Source organism: Oryza glaberrima, chromosome 5, assembly GCF_000147395.1.
Source record: "Oryza glaberrima chromosome 5, OglaRS2, whole genome shotgun sequence".
NCBI classification, from domain to species: Eukaryota; Viridiplantae; Streptophyta; class Magnoliopsida; order Poales; family Poaceae; genus Oryza; species Oryza glaberrima.
Genome location: NC_068330.1, coordinates 8,326,334 through 8,346,785, shown reverse-complemented (window position 1 = coordinate 8,346,785; position 20,452 = coordinate 8,326,334). Strand labels below are relative to the sequence as shown.

General features: G+C 45.1%; 2 protein-coding genes across 3 annotated transcripts; both read right to left on the bottom strand.

The window, feature by feature from the left end:
• Positions 1–72: 72 nt before the first annotated feature.
• On the bottom strand, positions 73–5,132 carry LOC127774561 (protein ALTERED PHOSPHATE STARVATION RESPONSE 1-like). Of its 2 annotated transcripts, none has more exons than XM_052300820.1 (6): positions 4,825–5,132; positions 2,601–3,695; positions 2,414–2,494; positions 2,114–2,331; positions 1,478–1,701; positions 73–1,088 (listed from the first exon to the last, which is right to left on the bottom strand). In XM_052300820.1, the coding sequence occupies exons 2-6, from the start codon at positions 3,556–3,558 to the stop codon at positions 401–403; spliced, it is 2,169 nt and encodes a 722-aa protein (XP_052156780.1). In that variant the 5' UTR covers positions 3,559–3,695; positions 4,825–5,132; the 3' UTR covers positions 73–400. The 2 variants fall into 2 exon arrangements, with proteins under 2 accessions (XP_052156780.1, XP_052156781.1); XM_052300821.1 differs by lacking the exon at positions 4,825–5,132 and adding an exon at positions 4,297–4,803.
• Positions 5,133–7,729: 2,597 nt separating this feature from the next.
• Positions 7,730–11,484, bottom strand: LOC127775089 (thioredoxin domain-containing protein PLP3A-like). Its single transcript, XM_052301399.1, has 8 exons — positions 11,136–11,484; positions 9,214–9,288; positions 9,062–9,109; positions 8,844–8,986; positions 8,678–8,750; positions 8,533–8,594; positions 8,293–8,390; positions 7,730–8,218 (listed from the first exon to the last, which is right to left on the bottom strand). Exons 1-8 carry the CDS (start codon positions 11,217–11,219, stop codon positions 8,109–8,111), a joined length of 693 nt encoding a protein of 230 aa, XP_052157359.1. The 5' UTR covers positions 11,220–11,484; the 3' UTR covers positions 7,730–8,108.
• Positions 11,485–20,452: the final 8,968 nt, after the last annotated feature.

Sequence of the window (20,452 nt, the reverse complement as noted above, 5' to 3'; positions counted from 1 at the left end):
ATACACATTTTTGATAACTTTCCTTAAAAAAATGGTATGGTTTGAAAATGGGAAAATGGTATCAATCTGAACAGCCCCTTAGGAATTCTGCGGGAGACAAGCCTATGCTTTCACCATGCAGAAATCTACCAGCAATCTTTGCAAAACTAAAAGGAGACAAGATGCATCCTAATGAACAATCTGTTGGGCCATTCTGACAATCCTTGAGCTTTGGCAAATATAGTACCGAAGTATATTTTTGCAACCGTAACCCTTAACCCAACATATATGTATTACAACCTCATCATTAACGTACTATATGTACCAAAATACTCTCAGATGTTCAACTAGAATACTACTAGCAGGAATAGAATCATAGCCTCATAGGGTTGAAAATTGTAGACCTAGGATCATCATCAGACTAAACATGATGGGCATTTGATCGACCCGTCTGGTAGTCATCACGAGCTATCTCATAATTCTGCTTGAGCTCCTCGTAGTGCTTCAGTGAAGCCTCTGAGAACTTTGTCAGGCGATCCAGAACCGTAGTTAGCTTTGACTGCAACCCTTCCACTGCTTCTACGCTTCCACTCACCTCCTGCTCGTTATTCTCCAGCATCCCGCATTCCTGCGACTCGTTTCTCGACTGCGATTCGGTCGTTGTTTTGTTCTGATGATCGGCCGGGTGGTCAAACGAACCGCGCAGGAGCTGCATCACCTCTTTGATGGACTTGCAGAGCTCATCTGTGGGGAGTGACTGTGACTCCATCATGGCAAGCCAGTCTCTGCAGAGGACAAAGATCGGAGGGGAGAGCGCGTGGCGGGGAGGGAAAGAGACCTTGCGCTTGCGCCTCCGTCTGTCCTGGGCTGGCTGCAGGACACACTTCTGGAGCCACGCGTTGAGGGACTCGACGTAGGACTTGTGAGCAGTGACCCAGATCCTGAAGCTGGAAGAGAAGCAGTCCAACTCGTTCCAGAGATGCGCTGCGGCCCTGCGGTGGTGCTCACCTTGCTGCACCATGGTCGAACTCTTGACATGGTATGCCAGTGATATTGTGATGAATTGTTTGTGGTGGCATTCTAACATTGCTTTCCACATTCTGATTAACCTGCACGAGGTATGTGTGGTCAGTTCAAGGTTTAATATGCAAGAAATGAGTTGAACTTTAAAATCAACATAATCCAAGTTGTTTTTTCACTACAGCTTAAGTTAGAAATGTGAGACTTCAAATTGTCCAACAAAACATGGTTCTTGAAAGATAGTGAATCGTTATATTCTAATTTTCAATGTTCTAGCACCAAACTTAAACTGTGAGTAATGTTGACAGTTCAAATGCTCCTACCAAACGCACGAAAAAGGAAATATCAAACTTCAACAAATGCACTGTATCCAACAATTGTGATAAAGTATGCAAGATCAAGTTACGGCACTGCTAAATCAGCTCAACAAGTTTGATATTTAAGTACAAGTAGGTGATGTTTAAGTACAAGTTTATACCCTTGAATCAGCTCGACAAGTTGTGGCTGCAGTTCTTCATCCCTTATCTTCTCTATTCTTTTTGATATTGCATCAACAGCCTGGATCGCAACAGACACCCTGGAATGAAGATCCTTCACAACAGCTCTGGTCTTATCAATCAGTTGAGCATTTAGACCTCGTGCAAATTGGCGCCGGAGAAGGTTACATTTCTCATCATAAGTCTTTCTAACATGTTCACTAGCCTACAGAAACAAAATAATGCAGTATCAGTGATCCATTATGCCAATGACAGTCCTACAGAGAGGGCAAAATTTCATATTAATAACTTTCAGCCTGCATACTGTCTTTGCTAATTATTGTACAAGAGTTCAATTCTGCTGACAAATTAGAAACTAAATTGTATTATCAATACAAATAACTATACAAAATATGCTTTGTATTGTCAGGTCTTCTGGCAAGAGATATCTTTTAAATAAAAATTTGAGAACTGCAACTAAAATAGACCAAATTTCACTTGAGGTATACAATAAAGCAAATATCTTTTGTAGACAAGTGACACTAATGATGAATTCCCAATCAACAGCCAGGAGTAGAGACTTGCACGCAATACTAAAGAAATCTCACTGCACAAGTGCACATGTACTGAAAATGTACCTTGATTTCATCATGTAGTTTTCTCTCCCAAGCATGTAACCTATCCAAGGTAGACGAGTGGCTTCCAGATACCATGGCAAATTGCTCAACAAAATCACTGTTACTATCACCCACATCATCGGTAATCATTGCTGCTGTAAGTGGACTCTTAGATGATGAGGACAAAGACGATACAGAACGCTTCCAAGTGACAACTTTTGAGATATTCTGTGCAGTTTCTACAGAAAACCTCAAAATTAGTACTTCAAACAAATGTTATGGTAAAAATATGAGAAGAGGTCAGTAAAGCATCCTACTTACCCTGGTTGAGAATATTCTCACGATTGCAGCAGACTCGAAGTGCGGACACAAATCGGGCAGTAGGTGGCTTGCCTGGAGAACCTGGTATTTGAGGAATAAAACAAAGATATGGAGTTCCATCAAACAATGTCGGGCATGGTGCAGGGGAAAAAACAGACAAGACAATGACTCAGCATATGATTATCACCTGGAATCTTAGCACATATATCAAGTCTGATCTTCTTTGTCTCAAGCATTCTGGAAACCTCATTCCCAGCTTCTGCGGCACGTACAAACCGAGTTTCAATGTCTTTCATGCTTGACACAAAATCTTTTGCTCTATGAGTGATGAACTCTGAAGGGTCTTCTGCTTCTGTGCACAATTCTTTTTCCATGTCATCTTCCTCCACCTTTGCTCCAACTTGCCCAGAAGTAGTAGCTTCAGTTGTAACCTCAACCGATCCACTTGGCTTACTCATCCCACCTTTCTTTGCTTGGGCTTCTTGCTTAGGTGCTGCATTATCACCAGGAAGCTCTGGGTGCATTCGATCAGACCTGTTTGTTGTTTCTTCTCTCAGCGAGACTGCTTCAGATTCCCTTGAATCTCTCAGGCCCTTCAATCTACTAAAATTTAATGTCACTCCATTCTCATTATTTGAGGTGGCACTACCAGAAGTATAATTGGAATCGAAGAAGTCCCACGAGTTACATAATTCAGGGGGCAATGGTGGTGGTGGTGGCACAAAGGTAGATACCGGGGATTCTTGCCCCACAAAGTCAGCAGCAGATGGATCAATAGTGAACGTCAAAGGTTTTGTTCCTGCTGCTTTCATGTAATGGATCTTTGTTGAGGGAGGAGTCAGCTGACTACCTTGATGTACTGGGGAGCCAGTGCTCTCTACTGCTTGAGAAGGTGATGGAGAAGCCATAGAAGAATGTGATGGTGACTTATCTGCTTCTGAAATGGACAGTGATGATTCTGGTGAGATCTCAGACTCTGCATACCGCCGCAATGCAGTACCCACACTACGGAGGGACCGAGTATATGATAGGTGTGATGCCGACAGTGCATCTCTTGAATCAATAGCTCGCCTGATATGGCGCATTCGCTCCTTGCATAGAACTAAGGCATCCTCACCAGTGGCTTTGGATGGCGAAGAACCCATTGTGTTCAACGAACCAACAAATACTATTCTACAATGTTTTTGAGACCAACAGATTCATCAAAAGACCAGCTACAACCACAAGCTACCACTGAGTAGAATTCCTCCCTGAAACTGGCAGTAGTCTTCAGTCCTTGGATCTAATCGAAACAACAAAGAAGAAAGGTCATGCTTCCAGCTAGTAGAAATAACTAACAATAGAAAGAACATTAAGTAAAGCATAATCTTAAAATAAACTAGTGAAATCCAAATTACACCAATAAAACAATTTTGAACAGAGGCACAAAATTCGTCACATATCCTTCTAACTTGAGCTATAGATGCCCAACTCAACAGAAAGTCTTTAAAAAGTTCACTCCATCAGGCAATTAGCCGGCACATCTGCAGGCCTCACAAGAATTACTCCACGGGCAACATTCATCTCTATCTTTGTTGAAAACTCAGCCTCCTCAGACCTCCAAAGTTCCAACTCTTCAAGCATCATCCATGGCGGCCGCCGGTGCAGGGAACATGCACTGGCAAGAACCAATGTCATGGGCTAAGGTAAAGAGCAAAAGAACTAAAGGAACAACCTTTGCTCCCCTACCCTTGCTAACCTAAAAATGCTCAAGAAATCATTACCCAATGGCCAAATGCACCAAGTCCATTCAAGCGAACGCCTTTGACTGAGCAATTTAGGGATTAAAGCAAACACCAGAGCAGCAAGAGTAAAATGGTGAGAAAAGCAACAAGCAAAGTCACCTTTCTCCGATTCCTAGCTCTGACCAAGTAACAACAACATCATAGATTCATAGATTCATAAATTCACCACCTCAAAAGCAACACCCACAATGCCATAATCTTTCTCGATGCAGATACCAAATCCTGATGAAATGACCCAGCAGGCTCAGGTTCTTTAGATTAAAAAAAAAAACAATAAGTGTGCCCTACCACCACGACATGGGCAAAAGGGGAGAAAAGAAAAACATAAAGAGAGGGCTAAAATAAAATAGTTCCCCACATATAGTATTCTCTTCCTTCTTGCTAGTTGCTACCAAAATCCCAGTCCAATGTGGTCCTCACAAATCGCAAATCACCAACAAAATCAACAAAAATAATGCAGCACAGGAAGCCAAGCAACAATCACAAGCACACTGCACCCTAAACCCAACCGAAACCCCCCAGGACAGCACCAAAGAACCCTCCTTTGCCTCATCTCTGAGACTCTCTGACCATCACAAACCAAGAACCTACCACCATCTATTAAAACATCAAGACAAGTGACCTCACCGGAGCCTGAACGGGCGGCGGCGGCGGAGGAGGAGGAGGAGGCGGCGGCTGGACTAAACGGGAGCAGCGGCAATGCGGTGCGGGCGACCGCTGTCGATCGATCCGGGTCACATGCGCACACCAGCCGCCTCCTGTCGATTTGTTTGGTTCTCGGAGAGTGGAGTACTAGTCCTGGTAGACTACTCCTACCTCTAGCACACTAGCAGTAGTAGGAGTACTAGAGAGATAAGTAACCGTTAATGGCGGTGGAGAGAGAGAGAGTGCGGTGCAGTGGTGTGGACTGTGGAGTGAGGTGGGTGGAGACTGGAGAGTTGGAGACAAGGGAATGAGAGCGAGGGGAGATAAATGGAGGTGGGGGCAGGAATCTACCCTGATGGCCCATCAGATGGAGGTGATGCCGTGATGGGCAGATCTTTTTACCCCCTCTACAGCTCCACTGCATTGGTTGGGATTACAAATCTTTTTTTCAGAAAGAAAAAAAAGTGTTGTTTTTACTATAGGTAAATATCTGGGAAAATATATAGTGCAAAAACAAACCAGAAAATTACCGTATGGTTAAAAATTAATGTTTTAAATTTGTCCATTTTACTAGAAAAATTACTTCCAAATTTAATTTAATAGGAGTAAAATTTTTACTCAACGTAATATGGATAAATCTCAAATATCTATTTATAAATATTTTCTAGGTTTGCACTATATATATTTTTTCCAAATATCTTGTGTGCACTTTGGTTAGGATTGAAGTGAGAGCGGCCATGTAAAACTAAAAATAGCGATGAAAACGGTCGGAGTCGGTATCATATCTTCGAAAACGATTCTTGATCTATAGGGGATTAACTATATTTATCAATTTAAGTGTTTAGTGTTGATAACAATACAATGTTTAAAGAAATTAAAAAAATGAATCACTAGTACAAAAAAAGAACATACAAGTGGTCACCATAGGTGCTAGAAATGCTAAAATCGGCACTTATAGTGCTTTTCCCGTCCAAAACACGCATCCAAGGAACACCATCAGCTAGAACAGACACCTTTATGGAGAGATAGGAGCCAGTTCTAAATAAAAACCGATACCTATAGTATTAGTGTTAGTTTTATTAGAAGAAACGACACATATAATATATTACATGTCCTGGTTTTTTAATAAGCAGCACCTATATTTATATTGTAGGTGTCGGTTAGAAAACTGGACTAAGCTGAACCTTTCCACCTCTCTCTCTCCCTTATCTTTTCCTCATTCTCTCTGCCTTCTGCCCTCTCCCACTCTATCCATCTCTCAGCTCTCTCTCTCGCTCCCTCTCTCTCTCCACCGCACCACCAGGCGGAGGCAGCGGTGGCCTGGCGGTGGGAGGGTAGGTGGCAGCGCCCTCCCCTCCACCAGATCTGGCGGAAGCAGAGGTGGCAGCGGCCTCGTGGCACGCCCTCCCCTCCGCTCCATCCGATTGGAGGGGAGGCGGTGACGGCCTGGTGACTGCGGCGGTGCCCTCCTCTTTGCCAGATCTGGTGGGAGGGGAAACGGTGGTGGTGGTGACACCCTCCCCTCCGCTCCATCCGACGGGAGGGGAGTCTCGCCCTTCCTCCTGTCCCTCGGGCGACGGCGGCGGCGGCAGTGGTGGTGGTGGTGGAGAAGGCGACGGCGCCCTCCTCCTCATCTCCATCCGATGACAGCATGGTGGTGGAGAAGGCCAGAGCAGAGGGCGAGGTGACGGTTCTTGAATGATGTTCTTGATGTGTTCTTGATGAATGATGAATGATGTTCTTGATATGCTTGGGTCGGATTGATTCGAGCCGAGCCAGCATTCCTTTGGCTTGTTTATCCTTATAGGTGCCGGTTGGGAAATGCAACACCTATGAGGCGCGTCATGGGTGGGGCCTTGACTGCGGTGGGCGATGAGAGAGGTGTGCGGCGGGTAGAAACTCAACGGCGGCGGGCGGTGGCTAGTGGGGAGAAGGGTGGTGGTCGGTAAGAGAGGCTCGCGGTGGCCCCTTCCTCTTGCCTTCACCGTTGCAATCTTGCAATCGCGTGCCGCCATCCAGTTGTCTCGATCTACACGTAAATCCGAAGGTGAGGAGGACAACGCCATGGTGTGCCGTCCCGATTTCACACACATCTCGGACCCCGTCGCCGCCCCTCGCCCCGTGTTCCCGTTGTCCCGTCCCGATGGGAATTGCAGTGGGCGGGTAGGATGCCATCGCCGCCCACTTCTAGAGGCGATGTCTCGTTGGATCCCTGGTGGCAAAGCCCGCCAGCCAGTTATTCCCCTCACCACCCACCACTAGCCTCCATCCTCTTCACCGCCTGCCGCTCCGCCGTCCTCCTCGCCACCCGCTGCCGTCCTCCTCACTACCCACTGCTGGTCTTCTCCTCACGACTCGCCACCTCGTGAGATGGGAACAGCGGAGGAAAAGAGAGATAGGTGGAGAGGCTCTAACATGTGGGGCCCATGCTGACTCAGCGATTGACTCGGATCAAGTTGCCACGTCGGACAAAACCACCCACTATACTGTCATGGGACGTACGTTGCACCAGTTTTGGCAATTGAGGGACCCGTTGCATCTCGTATTTCGATTCTAGGACAAAAATCGAACTCGCTGGAACCTATAAAATGAACCTATTCCCCTCACCATCAGGGCTCAGCTTCCAGCACGATTCAAGGAAGATTGGGCAGAATTCTTCGCCGACTTCGAGCTTTCTGATTGCGAGGAAGACAGCCAGGAGGAGTAAGAAGGAAAGGCACAAGTTTGAGTCAAATTCCTGCAAAACTTAGCGAGGAAGAAGGAAAAGGCACAAGTTGAGTCAAATTCCTGCCAAATTCTCACAAAACTCCTCAGTTCCAAAGGAGGCATGAGTTAACATCGCTGCTGCGGAATCCAACTCAAATTGAAACCAAAACCAAAGCCAGTGTGAGAGAACTAAATCCAATTGATCAACTGCAACTGTAATGGTTCACAGTGAATTGGTTACAGATGGTACTAGTCACCAATCAAGCATTCTAGCTGAAACACTAGTTTACTCCAGTAATTTGGCAGCATGATGACCAACGTAGGAGCTAGTAGAAATTCCTTTGTAGATACTGTTATGGGTAAAGCATACCAACTGATAACACATACGCCTACTTGCCAGTATGAATGAAATGCAGCTAACTAGGCAGTACATTTTCAAGTCACTCATTTCCTAACCAGGTTGATAATATTCGGAATACATATTACACAAACACAGAGATATTTTGAGAACTAGAGTACAAAAGAAACTTGATGTTACAGGGGAGTGGAACACTTCATACTCAATCAGAATCAGAATCTTGAGCGGTTGAAGATCTGACCCTCCTGTTCATTGACATATAGGTTTCATCATCTTCATCATCCTCATCCTTCTTCTTTTCGTCAATTATACCTATATTGTTGTATGTTATCATATTTGTTACTATTTCAATTTTTGAAGTAATTGTGAAGACGTAATAGATATACCTTTCATCTTGAGTATATTTTCCAATGCTCTTGTTGAAAAATCATCTTTGCTGCCGAGGTCTTGAAACCCAATTAACCGATCAGCAGCAATGCCCTTCCTAAATAACAAAATGTCAGTTGGACAGCAAAAACAGAAAGTGTCTGACTCTTGGGTTGGTCCTCAAAAAAGTTAAGCACCAAACAGTTGAGCACATGTGATAAAAATCCATGGGTAGAAATGATGAAAGTTTATGCACTTACTTGAACAGTATCACACAGGGCAATGTTTTGATTCCCAGTTTCGTGACAAAGAACGGAGCATTCTGGATTAGTTATTTACAAGATTAGACAGCATCTTTGTTATAAAATACAATTAACTGAATGCTAATAGAGATCGCATTCTAACTTCAGCATCAAGCTTGATGAATTTAGTTCCCAAATAGATTGGTGCAAGGGCCTTCAAATGCTTATCCATGATCCTAGGAAACATTTAGATAGGTGTCCATGAATTATCATCAGGGTCAATCATAAAACATTTTGTATTGTTTTTTAAAGAACAACTTATGTCCTACTTGCAACGGTAAAATTCACGGTGGTAGAAATGGCAGATGACTTTTTCACTGCCAGTGACCTCTCCTAGGAAGTCCCCTTCAGTTATCTCCCTATATTCACCATGACCTTGCCTTTTTAGCACTTCACGCTTCTCGACCTCTTTCTGTTATGCACAGGCAAATGAATAACTTAAAGTGAAGAGTTCACAAGCTTCATGAGGGCAATATGCAGATACTACCTTGAGAGCAGCAATTCTCTCCGCATGCAACTTCTCAAGCTCTGGGTCCTATAGTGTAGTTCCACAGCATGATAGATAAAAAGGTATTCAGTGCTTCAAACTAAAGAAAAAAAAAACAAGAGAAATATAAAAGATACTATAGTTCAACTCACATCCAATAATTCATCCAGATCAACTTCATCATGGCTTGCACTTGCTGCTTGGGCTTTCTCTTTAGCTACAATTTCCTAACATGATTACTATGTCAGTATGCAGAAACAAAATCACAAGGGGGCAGAGAGAATAGTATTACCCTGTTCTGTAAGCAAATTTGTTTAAAAAGATGCAAGAGGTTCACAGCATCGGAACATGAGGGTAAAAATACTTTCACCCCCACTATAACAAGGAAATGAGTGAAAATGACACAAAGAATAAGAGAAGATAAGAACTTGCCCAATCACATTACAAGGAGTAAAGAATCAAGTATAAATAAAAAAAAACAAGTGATGTGCATGAAGGACAGTTACATCTTTTTGTTCTATACTTTCGATGTAAACTTCAACAGTTTGTTGCTGTCAATATACAGAAAGCTCATTTTGATATAAAAAAAGAATACCGATAAACTTTACACAACATGCATTCATGTGAGAGCAAAATGCATCAGAAGTTAACCCATTACCAAAATACATAAGAACGCGCAGATGGAGCATGATCCACTGCAGCTTTGATTATTGTAAACTTGCAAGCTATACCCCAAGCTAACCACATTTACAGGCTAAATGGGAGAAGCCCTTGTTTTTGTGTACTCTGAGGTGTCATAAAGCATTACCTCCTAACCAGCATGGAATAAACTGGTCTCTATAGAGTCTAGACCCTGCACCATCACTCTATTTCCTGTCCTAGAATACAGGACTGGAGCTAATCCATCCTCCTAATGAACTATGATCCCAATCCCAATGTTCCCAACCAAAGATTGGATCATGCTACTAGGCAAGATTTTTCGCATGAACCAACATCACTCCCATAGCCAAAGGCTCAAACCTAATGCGCCTGCCCTTTCCCAAGACGAAAAATCACACTGCTGTAGTGCTGTATTACCAGGATCATCCTCCACATTGCTATATGGTTCTACCTTCAACAATCCATGCCCGCAGCACAGCTGAGCCGAGGTGAATCAGCTGCCAGTTCCAACGATAGGTGTACCGGACTACAACTCACTTCCAATTTAAAATTGAGATTTAATCGCCTGGTTCTGAGATGCAGGGATCTAGGAGCACACCAGCTCCACCACCACCAGCCAACCTACCAGATCAGTTTTTACACCCCCCCCCCCACCCCCCAACCCCTTCTTAAAAAAAAGAAAAATTACAACAAGGACATAAAATGAAAATGATAGAAGATAATAACTTGCCAATCTCATTACAAGTTGTGAAAAATCAAGTACAGATAAAAGGATAAAAGAAACAAGTTATGTGCATGAAGGACAGTTATATCTTTTTCTCTACACTATGATGCAAACCCCACACTTTTTTGCTGTAAAACTACAGAAAGACGATTTTGATATTAAAAGGACTGCCTACAAAATTTACATGACATGCATTCAGAAGGCAACAGAAGGTAAACCATTTTCAATATATAAAAGAACGGCCAGATGGATCATGATCCCCTCCAAATTTGATTATTCTAAATTGAAATAATATCTTCAACTGAGCCACGTTTATTGGCTAAATTTGAGAAGAAGCAACCTTTGATAAATGATAAAGAATTATCATCACCAATTCAGAACGGAACACAGTGGTCTCTAGACCCTACTACATCACTCTACTAGTTGTCCTGGAATACATGACTGGAGATAATCCATCCCCCCTTATGAACAAACCTCCTCATGATCCCAACCAAAGACCACCTTCCACAACCCATGCCCGCAGCGCAGCCGAGCCAAGTGCTCCGCGGCCGAATCAACCGCCAGAGTACTAGACTATAACTCACTCCCAATCAAGAACAGTGATCTGATCTGATCCCCGTGAGATAAAGTGGCACGCGAGACCTAGGTGAACGAGCGTCGGGAGAAGAAGGGGGAGAGTGAGTGAGTCACCTTCTGGTAGTCGCGGGCGGCGGCGGCCATGACGTTGCCGAAGGCCAGGTTGGAGAGCGTCGACTTCACCGCGTCGGGATCCATGGCTGTTCCTCCCCCTCTTTGCGATGCTGCTGCTGCTGCTACTCCCTCCTCCGCGAGCACCGCCGCCGCCGCTTCTGCTCGGCCGAGATCTCCTCCCCTCCGATCCGATTCAGGTGGCGGCGCCGCGCAGAGCAGCTCGCACCGGAGCACCAGTGGCCGAGAGAGGTGACGTCGGCGCTAGCGGCGGGCGGACGAGCGGCGCCGCACGGTTTTCTTTTTTCTTTCCTTTTTTTTTTAGGCGAGCCTCGCACGATTGTGCTGTGCCGTCGCCCGGGGAACTGTACGTGCGTATGGTGTATAGCTGGGCAAATGGGCCGTGCCAAGCAGGGCCCAGCCCAAGCACGGCACGACACCGCCTGGGTGGTGCAGGCCAAGCCTGTGTTTAAGCCCATATAAGACACGCAACCCAAGTCTTACGCACAGGAGAAATTTGGTACCACACGGGAAATCTACGTAGTCTTAGACCTGTATAAAAGTGGACGCGGTCATTATGCTCCCGCTGAGCTCGGTGGCGTGAGCTTGTCACCTCAGCTGCGGGGGGCAGGAGTTGGCAGGGTTTGGGGGATCGAGGATATAGAAGATATCTCTCTCCTAACCCACGATAGAAGCCATGGCACTGCATGGGGCGGGTGTTGGCAGGGATCTAAGGTATCTCTCTCCGAACCCACGAAGAGTAGCCATGGCACTATATTTGCCAACTCCTTTTCTTTTCTAAATTCTAAATGGGACTAGCTAGCTATATTTTATAGGAAAAAAGGGCACTATATTTGGGACTAGCTAGCTATATTTTATAGGAAAAAGGGCACTATATTGCTAACTCCTTTTCTTTTCTAAATGGGACTAGCTATATTTTATAGGAAAAAGGGCACTATATTGCTAACTCCTTTTCTTTTCTAAATGGGACTAGCTATATTTTATAGGGAAAAGTATGAATTACCCCCTCCCTCGAACTATTGCGATCGTCCGAATTACCCCCCTGAACCACAAAACCGGACATTCTTCACCCCCAACTATGCAAACCGAACGAATTACCCCCCTCGACCCAATCCGCGGGACATTCTTCACCCCCAACTATGTAAACCGGACGAATTACCCTCCTCGACCCAATCCGCGGTGGTTTTGGTCTACGTGGCAGTCCAGTCAGCATTCTATCTATAAAAAAATGTGGGACCCAATCTACGGTGGTTTTGGTCTATGTGGTGTACACGTTGCAGTCTCTCACTCTTCCTCTCTTCTCTCTCTCACTCTGTCTCACTCTTCGTCTCTCTCTCTCTCACGGATCGGCGGCGGTGGCGGGTGATGCGGAGGCGGGGGAGGAGCGTGGAGGCGGGGCGAGGTGATGCGAAGCGAGGGTGCGGCGGTGAGGTGAGGCGAGCGCGGCGGCGGAGGAGGCGAGGCGGCGCGGCACGCTCTTCCTCCCGTCCTTGGGCCCGGTTCGCTGCGCCGGCAGCAGCGCATCGCCGGTGGACGAGGAGAGCGTGCGACGGACAGGGAGCGAGGCTGCCAGCCTGTTCTCCTCTTCTCACCATCCTCTATCCCCCGATGCCGCTGGCCAGCCACGCCGCACCGTTGTTCCCTCCCCGAGCTCCGATGTTTCCTGAGCTCGTTTGCCTACCACCGTCACCCAAGCCACCTGCGGCATTACCCCTCTCACTGAGCTACGATGCCGCCGCGCTGAGCTTGCCGCCGCTTGTCTCCTCCTTCCAGGCATCACCGAGCTCGTGTTTGGATCTGGGGTGGTGGAGCGGGATTGGCGAGTGGAAGGGGCTGGTGGAGCGGGATTCCCGGTCACCATCCACGCCTACGTCCTCGGGTGGAACCGCATCTACCAGTCTCCGTCGCTGATCCTGGCACGGGGAGGTGGGACGGGGTGCGGTGCGACGGCTAAGAGGAGGTGCCGCAGTGGCGGCGGTGTCCCACCGCGTGTCCCTGCACGCCACCGCCGTGGAAGAGCCCGCCGCCCACTTCGCATCCCCGCGCGCCTACGACGAGGAGGAGGAGCCCGCCGCCCACCGTGCATCCCCGCGCGCCCGGTTAGCCTCCGCCTCCGTCGCCGGCCGCCGTCGTCCTCGGGCCCCCTCTGCCACCCATAACTGGCTCCGTCCCCGCGCGTTGCCATCCTCACCTCGCCATTCACATCAACAAGTCGCTGGAGTCGGAGTCCTCCACCTAGCTAGCTCCGCCGCTACGCTCCTCCTCCGCCTCCGCCTCCGTGCCGACGTCCTGAGCACTGATGACTGCGCCGTCCTCGCCGACCGCCCTTCCCCGCGCTTGTCCTCGCCGTGTGCGCTGCGCGAGAGAGAAAAGAGTGTGAGAGAAAGAGAATAGAGAGAGAGGAAGAAGAGTATGACATGCGGGTCCCACAATTTTTTAATTAAAAAACGCTGACTGGATTGCCAGGTGTACGCCACGTAGACCAAAACCACCGCGGATTGGGTCGAGGGGGTAATTCGTCCGGTTTGCATAGTTGAGGGTAAAGAATGTCCGGTTTTGTGGTTCACGGGGGTAATTCGGATGACCGCGATAGTTCGGGGGGGGGGGGTAATTCATACTTTTTCCTATTTTACAACTAAAAACTAGCTTATACATTTATCGTCAAATTTTATAACTAAAGAAACTAGTAACTTGCCCATGCTAATGCTACAGCGACATTTAGTAGTGCAAATTAATAAATGCTCACCACAGGTATTATTGCACCATGAAGTGTGCTAAATAGAACTATCCATGTTTTATTCAGGTCACTTGCAACAAAAGTTGAGTAAATATACTACAGATACATTTCAAGCCCATCTATCATGCAATAGAAGTATTTTCAGAAAGTAGACCACATACAAGGCTACTGAGTTTAAGGGTAAACTAAGGGTGATACATACATCTAAAAATATTACTCCCTTTATCCTAAAATATAACAACTTCTAACCTCAAAGTTTATCAAAAATTATAACAACTTCTTCACCACATTCTCTTCTCAACTGATCATAACTCTCCACCATTTAATTTTCTCACCTACCTCCACTTCTCAACCGATCACAACACTCTCATTTAATTATATAAACTTTTTTAATACCCATATTCAATCCTAAAAATCCTTATATTCCGGGACGGAGGGAGTAGCATATTTGACCATTGACTAAGCTCTTCATCGGAAAACATGTAAGTGGCCTTGTTTAACAAGTTCTCGAGCACCTGAAGCCCCAGTGAACTTCATTTGATTTGCAGTGAAATCTGATATCCAATAGTCATAAAAATAAAGGGGTATCCAGATAGTGTTTTCTTCACGACAAGCTGAGTCGGTAACAAAAAAAAAAATTGTTAATTAGTCCACGCATCACGTTGAGATTGGCGCAAGAAAAAAAGAAGGCAAGATTTCAATCGAATTAATGACTTATAGAATACTATGTCAGCTTATTCAATAGCTTCCAACATCTCTGACCTAAAGGAAAGTTATCCACAACCTAGTAAATATTCTGCTAATAATATATCTTTTGATAATGAAACCTATAAAGGCTTATAAACAGAGGAATTACAATCGTGCAGCAAAAGTACCTTAAGGGGATTGATAGCCACTTCAATAAATCAATTAAAGAAACATCATAAACCACAAATAACCATCAATCACTGGTGGAGAAATGATCTTTGCTGGGTTGACCCATGACCACAATAGTCCCAGTTCCAAAAAGAACCGGGACTGAAAATGATCTTTAGTCCCGGTTGAAAACCCTACCGCCATTCTATGATCTTTAGTCCCGTTGGTGTTACCAACACCAACCGGGACTAATATCATCTTTAGTCCCGGTTCATCCCCTGTCAGATGTATGTGAGGGGCCGAGAATCTTTAGTCCCGGTTGGTGTTGGTAAAATCTTTAGTCCAAAAAGAACCGGAACTAAAATTGAACGCGTAGTATATAATCCCTTTCACTTATCCTCTCCTCCACAATCGCAACTCACACAGATCGAATCTCTCCCCCTCTCCTCTCCTACATATCAGATCTATCCTCTCTTCCTCATCCCCTCTCCGCCACCTTCACCCCTTCCTCCTCTCCTCCCCCTCCTCCCCTTCCTCCTCCTCCCCCACCTCCCTTTCCCATCCGGCGGGGCTGTAGGCAGCGGCCGTGGCGAGCGGCGGCAACGGCTTTGTTTTTGTTTTTTGTTTTTTTATAATTTATGATTCACTGAGATGTATAAATTTGTGATTCATTGTATGGATCTGTGATGCATTTGATTTGTGTGTACAAGTAACTTTAAGATTTGTGATGTGGATTTGGTGATGTGAATTTGGGATGTTACTTTGATTTGGGGATTTGGGTTTCGATTTGGGGATTTCTATGCCACTTGATTCGGGAGAAAATAAAAAGGAAAAAAAAGGACCTTCTATTACTGCCACTATTATCTCTTTACTCCCGGTTGGTAACAGCAACCGGGACTAAAGATCCCTCTCTTTAGTCTCGGTTGGTGTTAACAACCGTGACTAAAGATCCATCTCTAGTCCCGGTTATTTTAACCAGGACTAAAGATGTTCATCTTTAGTCCCGAATTGCTACTCCCGGTTGGAAAACCGGGAGTAAAAATGGGTTCTCCACCGGTGAATGTTTAGTAGACCAATTATGTATTTGTCACATGGGTAAAGCAGAAAATGTCAGGAGTACTGCAAAAAATGCTATTATGCATATCTAAGGGTAGTAGATCAGTTTTTAACTTGACAGCAACCAAAAGCCATGCAGAAATCTACAAATCCATGTGTGTCTCAGTCATGGAGTGCGCCCCATTTCCTTGGTGACTAAACCATTATAACGGGATCAAAGTACGACGTCAGATTCCTTTATACTGCAAACTCGGTATCTACATTTGCATACATCTGAGCAAGCAAAATTTTAAATTATCAAATAGAATAAAACTTGAACCTATTGTGTGCCATCATATATCTACAATTTATCCATCATATTCCATGAAACAGTCCATTTATCTTCAAATTCCTAGAATAATTCAATCTGATCCAATTTAGAAAGATAAAGGCACTGGTGGAGAAACCATCTTTCGTCGGTCGGCCGAATTCCACAGTAGTCCCGGATACAATAAAAACCGGGGCTAAAGATGATCTTTAGTCCCGGTTGGTGTGTTACCAACCGGGACTAAAGATCAAATATGCCTGTTACCCTTTTTTCACCAACCGGGACTAAAGATCAAATATGCCTGTTACCCTTTTTAACCGGGACTAAAGATCATCTTTAGTCCCGGTTCAAATGCTGTCAGGGTCTGTTAGGCCCCCCGGGATCTTTAGTCCCGGTTGGTGTTACCAACCGGGACTAAAGATTGTAACTTTAGTCCCGGTTGGTAATACCAACCGGGACTATAGATCTCGTGGATCTTTAGCCCCGGTTGGTAACACCAACCGGGACTAAAGTCCCACCCCTATATATGTCTTCTTCCTCCTTCAGCTGCCCGAGCAAGCTTCAAAATTTCTTCAAAAAAGAGGAGAGGTCATGCCAAAATTTCAAGTGAATTTATTTTGGTGATTACATACAAATCGAAGGTGCCTAAAAGGTTTGCAACTTCATCCTCCAATGTTTTTTTTGTCATATTACATTTGCAGCTATGTTTTGCACACTTTTTTGTCTTCAAAATTTAGTTGTAAGTTGATGAGGGAGAAAATTTGTGTGGGGAATAAATAATATATAGAAATTTAGTTGATTTGCTAAAGAAGGTTTTATAAAATAGTTGAGAAGGAAAACTATAGTGAAAGTTAATCTTGAATAATAGAAAACAAACTAAAATGAAAATTAAAAGAAGTAAAACACATTAAAATTAGTTTAAAACTTTAGAAATAGTAAATAAGAATTATTTGGTGTAATATTTTATGATTTTTGTATGAATAAAGATATGTCATTATTGTATGACTATTGAAACAGTTTGTAATTATCTTATAATTATTGTATGATTGTCATTATTATAAGAATAATTATTTTTGTACGATTTTTTTTGACTCATGTAGATGGATCGGCAATGGATGTACATTGACCGGTGGTCCAAAGAGTTTATTGACGGCGTGCACTATTTTTTGAGAGTGGCCGAAGCTAACAGGCAAAGGGGTTTTATTTGTTGTCCATGCAATAAGTGTAAGAATCAGAAGGAGTATTATGCATCTAGGACTATTCATTTCCACTTGTTTGAGTCGGGGTTCATGCCAAGCTATAACTGTTGGACATCCCACGGAGAACAAGGTGTTGAAATGGAAGAAGATGAAGCGGAAGACGACAATATTCCGGACTTTGCTCAGTACGTTGGATTTGAAGGAAATCAAACGGGCGAGGAGGAAAGGGATGCTGATGGTAACGACGTTGCGGATGATCTTGGTTAGATGTTGCAGGACGCCAAGGAGGACTGCGAAAGTGAAAAGGGGGCCCATAAATTGGACAAGATGTTAGAGGACCACAGAACTTCGTTGTACCTAGGTTGCGAGCAGGGGCACAAAAAGTTGGATACCACTCTGGAGTTCTTGCAATGGAAGGCAAAAAAGGGGTTAGTGACAAGGCATTTGGCGATTTATTGAAACTCGTCAAGAACATTCTTCCGGAGGGAAACAAATTGCCCGAGACAACGTACGAGGCTAAGAAGATAGTCTGCCCGCTAGGACTGGAAGTTCAGAAGATTCACGCATGTCCGAATGATTGTATCCTATATCGCGGTGAGGTGTATGAGAACCTAGAAGCATGCCCTGTTTGCGAAGCACTACGATACAAGATTAGACGAGACGATCCAGGAGAAGTTGACGGGCAGCTAACAAAGAAGAGAATTCCTGCTAAGGTGATGTGGTATTTCCCTATAATACCACGGCTAAGGCGTTTGTTCAGGAACAAGGGGAATGCTAGAATGATGCGATGGCACGCTGAAGAGCGTCAACAGGACGGGATGCTGAGACACCCCGCCGATGGTTCGCAGTGGCGAAACATCGACAGAAAATTTAAAGAATTTGGAAAGGACGCACGAAACATACGGTTTGGTTTGAGTACGGATGGCATGAATCCTTTTGGAGAGATGAGCAGCGGCCATAGGACTTGGCCCGTTACGATGTGTATCTACAACCTCCCCCCTAGCTATGCATGAAGAGGAAGTACATAATGATGCCGATTATTATTCAAGGCCCCAAGCAACCTGGTAACGACATCGATGTGTACCTAAGACCACTGGTCGAAGATCTTAAGCTGTTGTGGAAGAAGGAAGGTGTCCCCGTGTGGGACGAGGACAAACAGGAGGAGTTTAACATACGAGCGCTGCTGTTCATAACCATCAACGATTGGCCTGCACTTAGCAACCTATCCGAACAGTCCAACAAGGGGTACAAGGCTTGCACTCACTGTATGGATGAAACAGAAAGTACGTATCTTAAGCACTATAGGAAGGTTGTATACATGGGTCATCGTCGATTCCTTGTAGCAAACCACCCGGTACGGAAGAAAGGCAAGCACTTCGAACATAAGGTTGATCACCGTACGAATCCTAAACATCGCAGCGGGAAAACAGTGTTTGTTATGGTTAAAGATCTTAAAGTAGTGTTCGGAAAGGGGCCTGGAAGCCAGCCTATAGAGAGCGAAGATGGTCACGCGGCAATGTGGAAAAAGAACTCTATATTTTGGGAGTTACCCTATTGGGAATTCTTGGACGTACGCCACGCAATCGACGTGATGCACCTCACTAAGAACCTTTGCGTAAACCTTCTTGGCTTCCTAGGTGTATACGGAAAGTCGAAAGATACACTAGAAGCACGTAATGATCTGAAGCATATGGAACAACGCAGCAACCTTCACCCGGAACCAAAGGAGAAAGGAAGCCATTACTTGAGTCCAGCCAGCTACACTCTTAGCAAGGCAGAGAAGGAAAGTATGTTTGAATGCTTGGAGAGCATAAAGGTACCGTCTAGATACTCCACGAATATCAAGCGAATAATAAGCACGAAGGAGAAGAAGTTCACAAACCTAAAGTCTCATGACTGTCACGTGTTGATGACACAACTGCTACCAGTTGTAATAAGGGGTATCCTTCCAAACAATGTCTGGGCAACAATAACAAAGCTATGTGCATTCATGAACGCAATTTCACAGAAGGTCATCGATCCGGATAGATTAGAAGCCCTTCAGAATGATGTGGTGCAATGTCTCGTCAGTTTTGAGTTGATATTTCCACCTTCATTTTTCAATATAATGACGCATCTGCTTTGTCACCTTGTGAAAGAGATCAGTATTCTCGGGCCTGTGTACCTACACAACATGTTTCCTTTCGAGAGGTACATGGGCGTTCTGAAGAAGTATGTTCGTAACCGTGCTCGTCCAGAGGCAAGCATCGCCAAGGGTTATGGAACAGAGGAGGTCATCGAATTTTGCGTAGAATTTATCGAAGATCTTCGCCCAATCGGGGTACCTAAATCACGCCATGAAGGGAGACTACGGGGAAAGGGAACTCTTGGAAGGAAAGCAATAATGACGGTAGACAACAATTTATTCCGTAAAGCCCATTTCACGGTTCTGCAACAATCTTCATTTGTAGCTCCTTACATCGAGGAGCACTTGGCTCTAGTTCGCGCCAGGAACATCGGTAAGTCCGATGCATGGATTACATGGCATCACATTGATACTTTCCCCGCGTGGATACGACAACATCTCATGGGTAACGAGTAGATCGTCCAACAACTTGCCTTCCTGGCGAGGGAACCGTCTTGGTCGATCGCGACATTCCAGGGATACGAGATCAATGGGTACACATTCTACACGAGAGCCCAAGACATGAAGAGCACGAACCAAAACAGCGCTGTTCGTGTCGATGCCATGGGACACGATGGAACAACTGGCACGTATTATGGTGCCATCGAGGACATATGGGAACTTGACTATGGTCCTCTCAAGGTCCCTCTGTTCCGGTGCCAATGGATTAGGTTGACTGGTGGAGGCGTAATGATTGATGACAGTGGGATGACAACGGTTGACCTTAACAAGGTTGGATACTTGGACGAACCTTTTGTCCTTGCCAATGATGTAACGCAAGTCTTTTTCGTGAAGGACATGTCTAGCAAAGGAAATAAGGGTAGAGGGCCTCACGAGCCTAAGCGTCACGTGGTTCTCCCAGGCAAAAGAAAAATCGTCGAAGTTGAGGACAAGACTGACGAGGATTACGATCAGTTGGATGGGCAACCCCCTTTCACGGTGACGATTGACCCTAGCATCCTCCTATCAAATGAAGACACC